Source organism: Mustelus asterias, chromosome 21 (assembly GCF_964213995.1).
Source record: "Mustelus asterias chromosome 21, sMusAst1.hap1.1, whole genome shotgun sequence".
Lineage (NCBI taxonomy): Eukaryota > Metazoa > Chordata > Chondrichthyes > Carcharhiniformes > Triakidae > Mustelus > Mustelus asterias.
Window position 1 is genome coordinate 74,312,441 of NC_135821.1, and position 15,834 is coordinate 74,328,274.

General features: G+C 45.0%; 1 protein-coding gene across 1 annotated transcript in view; it reads left to right on the top strand.

The window, feature by feature from the left end:
• The window catches only part of LOC144509413 (discoidin, CUB and LCCL domain-containing protein 1), a 147,560-nt gene that overhangs the window by 101,358 nt on the left and 30,368 nt on the right, over positions 1-15,834 (top strand). Inside the window, exons 6-10 of the mRNA XM_078238258.1 lie at positions 2,724-2,857; positions 4,214-4,251; positions 10,220-10,420; positions 14,190-14,314; positions 15,532-15,694. Coding sequence (XP_078094384.1) covers positions 2,724-2,857; positions 4,214-4,251; positions 10,220-10,420; positions 14,190-14,314; positions 15,532-15,694 — 661 coding nt within the window. The remainder of the gene's footprint in view (positions 1-2,723; positions 2,858-4,213; positions 4,252-10,219; positions 10,421-14,189; positions 14,315-15,531; positions 15,695-15,834) is intronic.

Genomic DNA, 15,834 nt, shown 5'->3' on the forward strand with positions numbered 1-15,834 from the left:
GCCACCATTGTTGGGGGTCGTAATTACAACATGACATATTTACATAGGGCTGTTTTCATTCTGAAAGTTCAAATTATTATGCTTTTCTTTGCTAACCAACTACAACTTTAACTTATGCAGCATCTTTAATGTAATAAACACAGGAATGTTGTAAAATAAAGTTAGACACTGAGCCACATAAGGCAATATTAGGGCCAGTGGCCAAAGGCTTGGTCGAAAAGGTATGTTTTAAGGACCATTTCAAGGAAGAAAGAGGTGGAGAGGTTTGTAGAGGGATTTCCAAAGCTTAGGCCCCAAGCAACTGAAGGCACAGTTGCCAATGATAGAATGATTTAAATCAGGAATGTGCAAGATGCCAGAATTAAATTGTTGTCAATCTACATTGACTCCCGGTTAAGCAATGTCTTGATTTAAACATTCTCAATCTTGTTTTCAAATCCTTCCTTGGCCTCACCCTTCCCTATCTCTGTAATCTCCTCCAGGCCCACGACCCTCCCCCTGTGCTTCTCTAATTCTGGCTTCTAGAGCATCCTAACATTAATCGCTACTCTATTAGAAGCTGCACTTTAAGCTGCCAAGGCCCAAAGCTCAGGAATTCCCGCCCGGCGCCTCACTATTTCTCTGCCTCGCTTTCCTCCTTTAAGACATTCCATAAAACCTACCTCTTTAACCAGACTTTTGACCATCCCACATAATGGGCAGAATTCTCCGCCGTGCTGGTCTAAAAGCCGGAAATTCTTGCCCAGTCGTCAATGGCGTTTCTCATTCTCCACAACCCACCCGCTAAGATTCCAGTGACGGGTGGGATGGCAGAATTCCGGCCAATATCTCCGCATGCGGCTTCACGTCACATTTTGTTTTTACAATGCTCACTTAAAAATAAGAACGTAAGAAATAGGAGCAAGAGTAGGCCATTCAGCCCCTCTAGCCTGCACTGTCAGTCAATAAGATCATAGAATCATAGAATCCTTACAGTGCAGAAGGAGGCCATTCGGCCCATCGAGTCTGCAACAACAACAATCCCACCTGGGCTCTCTCCCCGCAACCTCACATATTTACTCTGTGAATCCCTCTAACCGACGCATCTCGGGACACTAAGGGGCAATTTAGCAAGGCCAATCCACCTAACCCGCACATCTTTGGAAACCGGAGCACCCGGAGGAAACCCCGCAAACGCGCGAGAATGTGCAAACTCCACGCAGATAGTGACCCAAGCCGGGAATCGAACCCATGTCCATGGAGCTGTGAGGCGGGAGGGCTAACCACTGTGCCACCGTGCCGCCCCATCATGGCTGATCTGTTTGTGGCATTCACTCCATTTTCCTCATAACCCTTGATTCTCTCATCAATCAAAAATCTGTCTAACTCAACATTGAATATATTCAGTGACCCAGTCTCTGCAGCTCCCTGTGAGAGAGAATTCCTAACACCACCCTTTGAGAGAGGAAATTCCTCCTCATCTCCATCTTAAATGGGAGACCCCTTATTTGGAAAGTACGCCTTCTACTTTGATATTCCCCTGTGAGGGGAAACACCCTCTCAGCATGTACTCTGTTAAAGCCCCTCACAATCTTATATGTTTCAATAAGATCACCATGAAGTGCTGCCTTGGGATGTTTTATTGTACTGAAGGTGCTATATAAATATAAGTTGTGAAGTGAAATACTGACCGGAATTCTCCAGCTGTTTGCTCGTGGTGGATTCTCCTCCCCGCCGGCAGCCCACCCCTGCTGCAGGTTTCCCGGCAGCGTGGCGTGGCTACAATGGGAAATCCCATTGACAGCAGCGGGACTGGAAAATCCTGCCGCCAGCAGATAATGCCAAGAAAGCCGCTAATGGGAGGCTGGAGAATTCCAGCCACTGGGAACACCTCCAGCACCGTGAACACTACGGCAGAAATGTAAAGATGGCAGACGGCTAAAGTGTGGATGATGAAGATCACACTCTGTACCCCAACCAGACCTAACATGTTCTGACAATTTTCACTAACTCAGTTGAAGGTGTTACAAGTCGGATACTTCAAGGTGTTCGCCTGACCTGTAACGTTTTATGTTGAATTTGGCTGGGATGAGCGTGAGAGGTTTCACTCCAGGTGTGATTCAACTGACCCACGAGGAGCTTTTATCAAAAACAAAGTTTCATTAAGAATATTGTTGACATGTATAGTAAGACAATTAGCAAAAACTTTGAACAATTACAAACAAGAAACACAACAACCACGATGATGTATAACTCTCAAGGAAATATCTCCAATGTGTTCCAACCAAAGCCAACATCCAACACACAAAACCCTCCAAATATATACAATACAGCATAGGATAATGCCCATGTGTTACAGGAATCCCACCTCCTGGGTTGAATGCTGAAAACCCCTTGTGAAGAAACTCAGAGGAGGTTGTAGTCGAATCTGTTTCCCAAAACACAGCTTCTTTAAGGCAAGATAGCAGTAAGCCCCTCCTTCAGTTAACTGATAATAGTTTCAGAACCAAACAAAGAGAAGAGCAGGGAGAGGTAGAGAGAGACTGCTTCTTAGCTTGCTGCTAAACAGCTTCCAACACGCTCCCCAAAACCAAACTGAAAGCCCAAAGGAAAAAAACCCCTATCACCTGACTGCCAGAGCTTAGCTCCACCCCCAATGACATCACTGAAGCTGTAAGCTGCATGATGTTTTCTGAAAGGTACACTCACATGACAAAGGTAATGAATTATTTTCTATTCTACAGACATCTGTTTTGTGTAAAGCAGCGATCCACGCTGGTGCAATAGCGGATGATCTGGGCGGCTCGATCTCGGTGAATCTGAAGAAAGGTATCACTCTGTACGAATCAGCTTCTGCGAATGGAATTTTAACTAAAACGTAAGTTTAAAAAACAGGGTAAAGTTTCTGTGATCTTTTTTTCTGGACTGCTGTGATCGGGGCGCAGCAGAAGAAATTCCAACTACTAACGTCTTGATGGCAAGATCTGTCTTTTCTCAAAACCGAGATCCCAGCAGATCCTTTCCTTTGCGTTAGTTTCATCGGAAGAGACACAGGGCAGGATCTTGCTTGTGAGATGGGGGCAGGAACAGCAGTGGGGCAGGCCTGGAATTTCCCATCTCTGGCCAATATGCCAGGATCCGGCACAGTCCCAACTCCTGGCCATTTCTGAGGAACACAGTAAGAGTTTTAACAACACCAGGTTAAAGTCCAACAGGTTTATTTGGTAGCAAACGCCATTAGCTTTCGGAGCGCTGCTCCTTCGTCAGATGGAGTGGAAACGCCGGCATCTCCACATCATTTCTGAGGAAGCCAGAGCAGTGACCCCACCCCAAGTCGGTGGATGGGTAGCCTGCAGAGCCAACTCAGGGAGCCTATTTATGTCCCTTTCCCGCGCCGATAGGAAGTTGCCATTTGTCAGGCAAACCCCACGTGGTGGCCAAAACACAGTGAAAGGAAATGACCTCCCATGGGGGGAGGGGAGGCCAGTGCGCTGAATAGAATTATTACTCCCACCGCCACCCTTGTAGCCAGTGCAGGAAGTTGGCCACAGTTGTGGCAATTCTAATTTGCCACATGAAATGAAATATTTCAAGTGCTGAGTGGGTGCCTCAATCTTGGGGGGCACCCCCTCTCCTTCTCTCTTTTATCCTTTAGCCTCCAGAAGCTGCCTACCCTCTGTAACTGGATGGCAAGAGCACCCTGTAGCCATTATTTGGTCATTCCTTGGAAAATTGCATCGGGTGATTAATACCAACATGGTACGGGGTTGAGGTGGGGACATGATCCGGACATTGGGATTCCAATCTCAAGAGGAAAACCCTGCCCGCAGTAACTGCACTCAGAGGATTTTGTGACTTCTGTGGTCACACTGTGCATTTTCTTTATTAAATGCAAGCAACTTGACTCATTTTGTGGTCCATGAAACTTAAGTTATATTTTCTCTTTATTTGCTAAGTGCCAGTGAAAGGGCAAAGAATAGAAACAGGAACACATTGCATTGTCTGGATTGATATAAGCTCTAACTTGAATTATCTTGCTTGCAGTATACAGTGTAACAGTTTTCACTTATTGAAGTAATACAGCGGCAATGACCAGGCGCCCTTGTGTAGCACATTTAAATTGAAAGAATGAAAATGGCCTCTGATCCACTTTCATGGTGTAATGTTGTATATTTTGCCTGAAGAATCTGATTTCACTACCATTATTAAGTTTTGATGTCTCCATATCTTCCAGAGGTTCATTATCTGAGAAACGGATGGAGATCAGAAAAGGTAAAAGAACAAACTTTTAATTGTGCCAAATTTTTCATGGGGATGGTTACATAAGCTCTACAAGTGGAACTGGTAGACTGTCACACGCACTATTACAGTCAAGTGGAAGCATTGGTGAGCAGTTAGTACTATCCTGCCAGGGAAAGAGGTTCTACAATGTGAAACCTGTGATACACGGTCACAGACTGGCGATTAGTTGAAGTGCTGATGATGATCCACCCAAATTCCACACAAAGCCACAATTGTCACAGAGTACATTGAAGATAATTAAAGTCTGGGATAGTATCATAGAATCCTACAGTGCAGAAGGAGGCCATTCGGCCTATCGAGTCTGCACCGACCACAGTCCCACCCAGGCCCTATCCCCATAACCCGATGCATTTACCCGAGCTAGTCCTCCTGACACTAAAGGGCTATTTAGCACGGCCAATCCACCTAACATCTTTGGACTGTGGGAGGAAACCAGAGCACCCGGAAGAAACCCTCGCAGACACGGGGAGAATGTGCAGACTCCACACAGATAGCCGGGAATCGAACCCGGGTCCCTGGCACTGTGAGGCAGCAGTGCTAACCACTGTGCCACCTTGAAAAGCAAAGACAACAGCTGTGAATGCCGGCGGGATTCTCCAGTCCCGCTGCAGTGAGCGGAGATTTGACTGAGCACCAAATGCTCCGTCCTCACTCACAACGGTGGCCGAGTGTGAGTAGCCAGAAAATTCAGGCCCATTTCATTTTATAATGCCCCTTTTAAAGTACAAAAACTCTCACTGTACTTCACAAAGGAAGTGGCACTTGATGTATTTGTGTCAATGGTTTCAGTTCTCGAGACCAGGACATCCATAAGGCCCCCACACTCCATGTTAGAGTTGAAGGAGCATCTGAGAAGAGGGTTGATATCGCAGTTTCTTGCAGAGAGACAGAGACCACATCCTCCAGGATGGTCTGACGACAATAAAACAGGATTTGACAATGGAGGGGGAAGTGTGGTTAATACTTGACTTTAATAGGTCAGATCTGAAAATGGATGACTAGACCTGCCGCGTAATTGATATGCACAACGCTGTAGCCCTTAGGATATGGAGAGGAGAGCTGTACGGGGCTCTCAATTCGAAAGGAAAATTGACTTGCATTTATTCTGGGTCTTATCATGTATCTAAGGAATGTACCAACGCACGCAATTAACTATTTTGAACAGCAGCAACTAGTGTTCTGTAGGCAAGCATGACAACCATCTTACACAGCAGGATCCTGTCTTACTGAGTAATAGACTATAATTTCCTGTTGCAGAATCCACAGTGCCCGCTGCCTAGAAGTACTGATATGATATCTAATGAGTCCGAGCAATAAATGCAGGTTATATTTGTTTAGTAATTGTCGGAGATTGCTACGTTTAGATCAATTAGATTGAACACAAACATTTTAAATCACATTAAAATTCCCACTGTAGGGTTACAGTTTCCTTAATGAGTTTGCTTGAATGTCATATCTATGGAGTCTTGGCGTTCAAGTTGTCATTACTGAGTGCTGTCTGTAAGGCTTACTGAATGCAATGATGGGAATGGGCAGATATATTTATATATTGTTAACTCTTTTAATGATCTTAAAACACAGTTGGCTATAAATAGAGTGAATAGCTTTTCTAATCAATTGATAAAGAGTACGCTACAAGCACCAGCCATAGCAGGTAATTCTCACCAAGGCACTGAGACGTATACCAAGGCTGATGAGACGAGATGCTTCGATAAGATGAATATCAGGCTGCTGGAAATTAAAATGTTTATTAAAAGCCAGATTTTAATTTATTAGTCAAGTTATAGCACTTAGACATTTATTTGAGCTCTGCTGTTGAGAGTAGTGAAGTTTATTTATTAGTCACAAGTAAGGCTTACATTAACACTGCAATGAAGTTACTGTGAAATTCCCCGAGTCGCCACAGTCCGGCGCCTGTTCAGGTCAATGCACCCTAACCAGCACGTCTTTCAGAATATGGGAGGAAACCGAAGCACCCGGAGGAAACCCACGCAGATACGAGGAGAATGTGCAAACTCTGCACAGACAGTGACCCAAGCCAGGAATCAAAGCTGGGTCCCTGGCGCTGTGAGGCAGCAGTGCTAACCACTGTGCCGCCCAAATCTTGTGGAGGAGGGTTTGCTGACGGTGGCTGTTATTTTTTTGATAATTAAATGCTGAAGGCACTTTGATTAAACTGGTAGATATCTCATGACATTGCTCACAAGTGATTGCCTCTATTCTGACAGCAACTGGCAAACACAGTAAGAAGTTTAACAACACCAGGTTAAAGTCCAACAGGTTTATTTGGTAGCAAATACAGGGTTGTTATTCTATTGCTACAGGATGCTGCCTGGGATGGAACATTTAAGTTATGAAGAGAGGTTGGTTAGGCTTGGGTGGTTTACTCTGGAGCAGAGAAGACTGAGGGGCGACCTGATCGAGGTGTAGAAGATTATGAGGGGCATGGACAGAATGGATAAGGAGCAGCTGTTCCCCTTAGTTGAAGGGTCAGTCATGAGGGGACATAGGTTCAAGGTGAGGGCCAGGACGTTCAGGGGGTTGTGAGGAAAAACTTCTTGATCCAGAGGGTGGTGATGATCTGGAATGCGCTGCCTGGGAGGGTGGTAGAGGCGGGTTGCCTCACATCCTTTAAAAAGTACCAGGATGTGCATCTGGCACATCATAACAATCAGGGCTATGGGCCAAATGCTGGTAAATGGGATTAGGTGCGAGGTCAGGTGTTTCTCACATGCCGGTGCAGACTCGATGGGCCGAAGGGCTTCTTGTGCACTGTATGGTCCTATGATTCTACAGTTCAGCCACGTTGCAATCTGTACCTTCTGAGAATGTTTTAAAGTGTAAAGTTTATTTATTAGTGTTACAAGTAGGTTTACTTTTACGTTGCAATGAAGTTGCTATGAAAATCCCCTAGTTACCACACTCCAGCACCTGTTTGGGTACACTGAGGGAGAATTTACCATGGCCAATGCACCTAACCAGCACGTCTTTTGGACTGTGGGAGGAAACCGGATCATCTGGAGGAAACCCACGCAGACATGGGGAGAACATGCAGAGTCCGCACAGACAGTGACCCAAGCCGGGAATGGAACCCGGGTCCCTGGTGCTGTGGGGCAACAGTGCCAACCAGTGTGCCACTGTGCCGCCCAATGTAAACGTGTATATACTGAGATCAATTAAAGGTGTTGTGAATTCTGGGTTAGTGAAAACCAACATGAATTGATTGATTACCTTTTGCTACTTCGGCATGTCATATAAGGATGGACGTGAAAAGATTTCAATGGCTCTGCGTATAAAATTCAGGTTCGCCCAATTAAGCTAGGAACAGCTTTCAGTCTTAAATTAGTTCATTATACGGATGACCATCCAGCCATTCACTGCGTAAAACTTGAGGATCAGCTGTCTTTATTTCCCTTGTTTTTTGATTCACGGAATTTCCCTCCTTTCCTCAAGATATCAGAGCGGAGATGAGGTGGAGGAGCCAGGAAAGAAATTCACTTTGCAGCCACTCCAGCACTGAGCTGTGCTGAGGTGGAGTCTTAGACAGATTTGCTTTTGCACCTCATTTAAGTGCCACTGCGAATACGAGTAACTGGTTAACTGACCAGAAGAGACTTGGAACGCGATCTTACCGCCCGTTCACGCCACACTCCCACGGCAGCGAGATTGGAGAATTTGGCGACAAGCCAAATCTCCGTCCGCTGCACCGGGATGGGAAAATCCTGCCGGCATGAACAGCCGGAAAATTCCGGCCCTGGAATCAGTTGGGTTTCATGCGCTAGGGATGGTGGGAGGGAAGTTTTTTTTTAACTTCCTTCATGGAACGTAAACATCCCTGACAAGGCTGTGGGCTTTGGAAGGTGCTGTCGAAGGAGCCTCGGTGAGTTGCAGCAGTGCAACTTGCAGATGGTACACACTGCTGCCACTGTGCGTCGGTGGTAGAGGAAGTGGATGTTTATGATGGTGGATGGGGTGCCAATCAAGCGGGCTGCTTTGCCCTGGATGGTGTCGAGCTTCTTGAGTCTTGTTGGAGCTGCACCCATCCAGGCAAGTGGGGAGTATTCCATCACACTCCTGACTTGTGCCTTGTAGATGGTGGACAGGCTTTGGGAAGTCAGGAGGTGAGTTACTCACTGCAGAATTCCCAACCTCTGACTTGCTGTTGTAGCCACAGCATTTATATGGCTTGAAGCGCGGGCAGCGGGTCAGGATATCTCTGTGAAGCTGAGTGGAGCCACTCAAATTATCCTGGGTCCAGAAAAGTAAGGGTTAATAAATAAAGGCCCTTCCTTTGAGTTAACCTTGAGAAATCCCTTCAGAAGCAGCTCAAGATCTTGTACAAATATATGGAATGTGCGTGGCCAGGCTCTGCCTATTTGCACATGAATTTAGCAGTTGGGTTTATATTACTGACACAGAGCCCCAAGTAGCCATAGTTGAACCAGCCTTGTGTCTGTTCCAGGTGAGAAGGATGTCTTGTCCATTTATATACCCACCTGATTATTGCATCTGTTCAGTCTTGGACTTTCAAAGGGCTCATTACACAGGTGTAAAATGGGTGATCATGAGCTGAATTTCGCCCCTTGTTGACTCCTTGCTGATCTTGTCCCTGTGGTACTGCTCACTCTCTGACAACGAGCCATTTTTTTTTTAATGAAATGTGACCAACAATTGCGGCACTACCATTGTCTGGGTTGAAAATAACCTCTGTCCCGATCTGTACAATCTGTAGAATCCAATAGAAAGAGATTCCTCAAGTATATTAAGGGCAAAGGAGTAACTAAGGAGAGAATAGGGCCCCTAAAGATCAACAAGGTTGTCTATATGTGGAGCCATAGGAAATGGGTGAGATTCTAAATTAATATTTCTCGTCAGTATTTACTGTGGAGAAAGACATGGAAGCTAGGAAACTCGGGGAAGTAAAGAGTGATGTCTTGAAAAGTGTCCACATTACAGAAGAGGAGGTGTTGGAGGTATTAAAACGCATAAAGGTAGATAAATCCCCGTGATCAAGTGTATCCCAGGACATCGTGGGAAGCTAGGGAAGAAATTGCGGGGCCCCTAGCAGAGATATTTGTATCATTGACAGCCACAGGTGAGGGGCCAGAAGACTGGTGGGAAGCCAATGTTGTGCCGTTATTTAAGAAAGGCGGCAGGGAAAAACTAGTGAACTACAGACCGGTGATCCTAACGTCAGTGGTGGGTAAGTTGTTGGAGAGGATCCTGAGAGACAGAATCTACAAGCATTTGGAAAGGAAAAGGCTGATTAGGGGAAAGAGTTAAAAGGGACCTGAGGGGCAACTTTTTCACACAGAGGATGATGCGTGTATGGAATGAGCTGCCAGAGGAGGGGTAGAGGCGGGCACAATTCCAACATTTAAAAGACATTTGGACAGGTACATGGATAGGAAAGTTCAGAGAGATATGGGCCAAATACAGGCAGGTAGAACTAATTCAGCTTAGGAAACCTGGTCGGCATGGACGAGTTGGGCCAAAGGGCTTGTTTCTAATATATAGAGATATACAGCACGGTGGCACAGTGGTTAGCACTGTTGCCTCACAGCGCTAGGGACCCGGGTTCGATTCCCGGCTTGGGTCATTCACTGTATGTGTGGAGTTTGCACGTTCTCCCCGTGTCTGCGTGGGTTTCCTCCCACAGTCCTAAAGACGTGTTGGTTAGGTGCATTGACCATGTTAAATTCCCCCTCCGTGTACCCGAGCAGGCGCAGGAGTGTGGCGACTAGGGGATTTTCACAGTAACTTCATTGCAGTGTTAATGTAAGCCTACTTGTGACACTAATAAATAAACTATGACTCTATGCAGTTTAAAATCCTCGCTCTGAAGGAAACTCAAAACAACACAGGTGGGGAGAACTCAAACAGAAATAAACCTACCTGTTCCGGGTAACCTATTTGATATCTCTTTAACTCTCCTTAGATTGTGATGATGTTCTTAAGAGCAGGCACTTTACTGCCTCATCATCTTGGACAGAGAAGAATGAAATTGGAGAGTTGATTATCTGGTCTCCTGACAGGGCTAATGTCAGCAGCAAAGGACATCCAAGGGCTTGGGCTGCAGACATACGCAGTGAGGGGGAATGGCTGCAAATAGACTTGGGAGAACGGAAGAACATCACAGGTCAGTAAAATATTATATATTCAAGTTTTTTTTAACCAAATTATAATCTACATTTCTGAGTTTAAGTGGTGCTTTCACAGGCTATGCAGTGCAAACCAGTGCAGACTAAAACTGTCCCTCCACTCGGCTTATCATGTTAGACCAGAAGACATAGGAACAGAAGTAGGCCATTCGGCCCATTGAGTCTGCTCCACCATTCATAGAATCCTATAGTGCAGATTCAGCTCATCGGATCTGCACCGATTGCAATCCCACCCAGGCCCTATCCCCACAACCCCATTCATTAGCCCTAGCTAGTCCCCCTGACACTAAGAGACAAGTTAGCATGGCCAATCTACCTAACCCGCGCATCTTTGGACTGTGGAAGGAAGCCAGAGCACCCATGCAGACACAGGGAGAACGTTCAAACTCCACACAGACAGTGACCCAAGGCGGGAATCGAACCCGGGTCCCTGGCGCTGTGAGGCAGCAGTGCTAACTACTGTGCCATCATGTCGCCAATGATATCATGACTGATCTAATGTAATCCTCAGCTCCCCTTTCCCGCTTTTTCCCCAAAACCTTTGGTTCCTTTAATGATTAAAAACATGTCCATCTCAGCCTTGAACATACTTAACGATCCAGTCTCTACAGCCCTCTGCGGTAAAGAATTCCACAGATTCACTACTCTCTAAGAGAAGAAATTCCTCCTCATCTCTATGTTAAATGGGCGATCCCTTTACTCTGAGTTTATGTCCTCTGGTCCTAGACTCTCCTTCAAAGCGAAACGATCAGCATCTATCTTGTCAAACCCCCTTAGAATCCTGTATGTCTCAATAAGGCTGCCTTTCATTCTTCTAAACTCCAATGAGTACAGGCCCAACCAACTCAACCTCTCCTCGTAAGAAAATCCCTCCATATCCAGGATCAACCTAGTGAACCTTCTCTGGACAGCCTCCAATGTCGGTATATCTTTCCTTAGAAAAGGGGATCAAAACTGTGTAGTTTTAACAAGGCATTCCTATTTTGTACTCCACACCCTTTGAAGTAAAGACCAACATTCCATCTGCCTTCTCTATTACCTGCTGAATTTGTATGCTAACTTTTTGTGATTTATGCACGAGGATCCCCCAGTCCCTCTGTGCTGCAGCTTTCTGCAGTCTTTCTCCATTTAAATAATATTCAGCTCCTTTATTCTTCCTACTAAACTGTATAACTTCACATTGTCCTCAATCATATTCCATCTGCCAAGTTTTGCTCACTTATCTAACTTGTCTATACCCTTTGTGCCATCCTCACCATTTGCCTTCCCACCTATTTTTGTGTTATGCACAAATTTAGCAATAGAACATTCACTTCCCTCGTCCAAGTCATTAATACATATTGTAAATAATTGTGGCCCCAGCACTGATCCCTGTGGTACTCTACTAGTTACAGGTTGCCATCCTGAAAATGCCCCTCTCATCCTAATTCTCTGTCTTTTATTATTTAGCCAACCCTCTATCCGTGCTAATATACTACCCCCAACACCATGGGCTGTTATTAAGTAGCCTTTTGGGTGATACCTTACTGAGTATGTTTTGGAAATCCAGGTTTATCTATTGGTCCCCTTATCTATCCTGTTCATTACCACCTCAAGGAATTCTAATAAATTTGCCAGGTTTGATTTCCGCTTCATAAAGTTATGCTGACTCTGCTTAATTATATGATGTATTTCTAAATGCCTGCTATTACATCCTTTATAATGGATTCTAACATTTTCCCAATAACTGATGTTAAGTTAACTGGTCTATTGTTACCTGTTTTATGTCTCCCTCCCTTTTTGTACAAGGGTGTTACATTGGCAGTTTTCCAATCCCCTGGAAATTTTCCAGAACCTAAGGATTCTTGAAAGATTACTACCAGTATGCATCCGCTATCTCTGTAGCTACTTCCATTACTAACCTAGGATGCAACCCATCAGGTCCAAGGGACTTACCAGCCTTTAGCCCACTGGTTTTCCTGCTACCTTTTTTCAATGATAGTTATTGGATTTATTTCCTCCCCCCACATCACCCACTCCCCCCCCCCCTCCCCCTTCTTGCTCGTTGATTATTTAGACCATAAGACTACAAGACATAGGAGCAGAATTAGGCCACTCGGCCCATCGAGTCTGCTTCGCCATTCAATCATGGCTGATATTTTTCTCATCCCATTTCTCCTGCCTTTTCCCCATAACCCCTGATCCCCTTATTAATCAAGAACCTATCTATCTCTATCTTAAAGACTCTCAATGACCTGGCCTCCACAGCCTTCTGCGGCAAAGAGTTCCACAGATTCACCACTCTCTGGCTGAAGAAATTCCTCCTCATCTCTGTTTTAAAGTATTGTCCCTTTAGCCTGAGGTTGTGCCCTCTGGTTCTAGATTTTCTTACTAATGGAAACATCCTCTCCACATCCACTCTATCCAGGCCTCGCAGTATCCTGTAAGTTTCAACAAGATCTTCCCTCATCCTTCTAAACTCCAACAAGTACAGACCCAGAGTCCTCAACTGTTCCTCATACGACAAGCTCTTCATTCCAGGGATCATTCTTCTTTAGTAATTTTGGAATGCTATCAGTGTTTTCTACCGTGAAGACTGACGCGAAGTATTTATTTAACTCATCTGCCATTTCCCAGTTCCCCATCATTATTTCTCCAGTTTCTTCCACTAAGGGGCCTATGTTCACTTTGGCCTCTCTCTTCCTTTTGATGTATTTAAAGAAGCTCTTACTGAACATTTTTATATTACTTGCTAGTTTATTCTCATAGTTTATCTTCTCCCTCTTTACTTTTTGTCAATTTTTGTTGGTTTTTGAAACTTTCCCAATTCTCTGGCTTACCACTAATCTTTACCACATTATGGCCGGAATTCTCCGGCTGATCCCACCCTGCCGCCACTGCAAGCGAGAACAGAGAATTTGGCGCTTAGCCAAATCTCCATTCACTGCAGCGGGACCAGAGAATCCCGCTGGCGTGAATGGCAGAGAATTCTGGCCTATGGGCGGGATATTACGGCCTCACTCGACCTGAGACTGTAAAATCCTGCCTGAGGTCAGCGGACATTTCCATTGTCCGCCTCACACCTGCTTCAATTCGGTGCTGTGTTTTCTACATTAAAATGGTGACTGCATATACTTCATTCCCAGGTTGTGATGGCCCTGGTTGTGAAAGGTGCTATATAAATGCAATAAAGGACAAGGCAGCCCATTTGATTGCTACCGTTTCCACAAACATTCAATCCCTCCACCACCAACGTAGTGGTAGCAGTGTGTACCATCTACAAGGTGCACTGTAGGAACTCTCCAAGACTCCTTTGGCTGCACCTTTCAAACCCACGACCACTGCCATCTAAAAGAGCAGCAGATACGTGGAAACACCATCACCTGGAGGTTCCCCTCCAAGTCACTCACCATCCTGACTTGGAAATACATTGCCATTCCTTCACTGTCGCTGGGTCAAAATCCTGGAACTCCCTCCCTAGCAGCACTGTGAGTGTACCTACACTCCACGGACTGCAGCGGTTCGAGAAAGAGCTCATCACCACCTTCCCAAGGGCTACTATGGATGGGCAATTAATGCTGGCCTAGAAAGCCACACTCATAAATTAATTTTTTAAAACTTTCTTTTTATAACTAAGGATATCGTGCAAAAATATAAATTGTGTCTCAACTACAAATTTCTCAAAAAGTGTGATTAAATATAACTTGCCAGCATATTATGTTCTAACTGTGTAACTGAGTGTGTATTCTGCATTACCTGTACTTCCAGGGATTGTGACCAAAGGCAGCACCAACAATGGCTACAACTTCTACGTAAAGACATACCAGATTTCCCACAGCAAAGACGGAAAAGCCTGGAGAGTCTATAAGAGTAAGAATGGCAAGGCAGGCAAGGTAATTCCTATCTAATTTTAAATGTAATTCATACTTAACAATTTAATGTTGAGTTATATAATCATAGAAATCATAGAAAGCCTACAGTGCGGAAGGAGGCCATTCGGCCCATCGAGTCTGCACCGACCACAATCCCACCCAGGCTCTACCCCCACATATTTACCCGCTAATCCCTCTAACCTACGCATCCCAGGAATCTAAGGGGCAATTTTTAACCTGGCCAATCAACCTAACCCGCACATCTTTGGACTGTGGGAGGAAACCGGAGCACCCGGAGGAAACCCACGCAGACACGAGAAGAATGTGCAAACTCTACACAGACAGTGACCCGAGCCGGGAATCGAACCCGGGACCCTGGAGCTGTGAAGCAGCAGTGCTAACCACTGTGCTACCGTCTCCAAACTGTATATTGGCACCTATATATATACTTTCGTTCCCCCTGGGCTCATAACTCAGAAGTTGCACTGGGAGACCCCATCCTTCCCGGCACCCCACCCACCCCTCACCGTACCCCCCCACCCCCCGCATTGCCTCAGGAGTGCACAGACAAGGACTGCACAGGAATTGTCCAGGATATTTAAACTTGTCGACATGCTTTCCCGCTGGCACCACAGAGAATCTGGGATGGGTGGTCAGGCCTTCATTTGCATCCAATTAACGGGATGCAAATGAGTTTCACGCCGGTCTCTGGCAGGTTTTCTTTCCGCGCCAGCGATTGAACCTGCCGACAGGGGCTCGGGTGAATTCCACCGGTTATATATTTTATATTTCCTGTCTGTGAGGATACTTCAACGTGATTGGCAACTTGCACAATTGCTGACATCACTTTTGCTATACACCAGGAAATCACGTTGACTTGTCAGATTTAAACTGCCACCAAGAAAGGGGAAGTATACATGTGTGTGAATATATATGCATGTATGTATATATCTGTGTATATATGTGTATGTGCGATATATGTATAATTGTATCTGTAAAAATATATATGTGTGTGTATATACATCTGTATGTGTGTATATAGGTGTCTGTAAAAATATATGTATATATATATATAAAAGTATGCGTACGTATATTTATGTGTATATGTATCTATTATATGTGCTATATGTTATATATATTATATAACTATATGCATATATCTATATATAAAACCGTTGAAACAGTGGGTTCACCTACCTTTCTGTTTACTTTTTACCTTTCCTTTTTTTTCAAAAAAGATTTTTGAAGGGAACATAAATGACCAGCAACTGGTTCGCAACAATTTTATCCCATCTTTTGTGGGGCGGTACATCCGAATTAGACCACTGACATGGTACCAAAGAATAGCTATGAAGGTGGAGCTGATTGGCTGCAAGGTCTTGCAAAAGATCCGACAAGCAGGTAAACACCCAATTCTTTTCTTTTGCTTTTGCTCCAGGGGAGGGGGCAGGAGGAGATGCCAATGTTAATTATTCAAGGTGGCTGAGTGAGGCAATGTAAAAGCTTTAGTACTCAACTAGCAGCCCAGAGGTTGTGAGTTC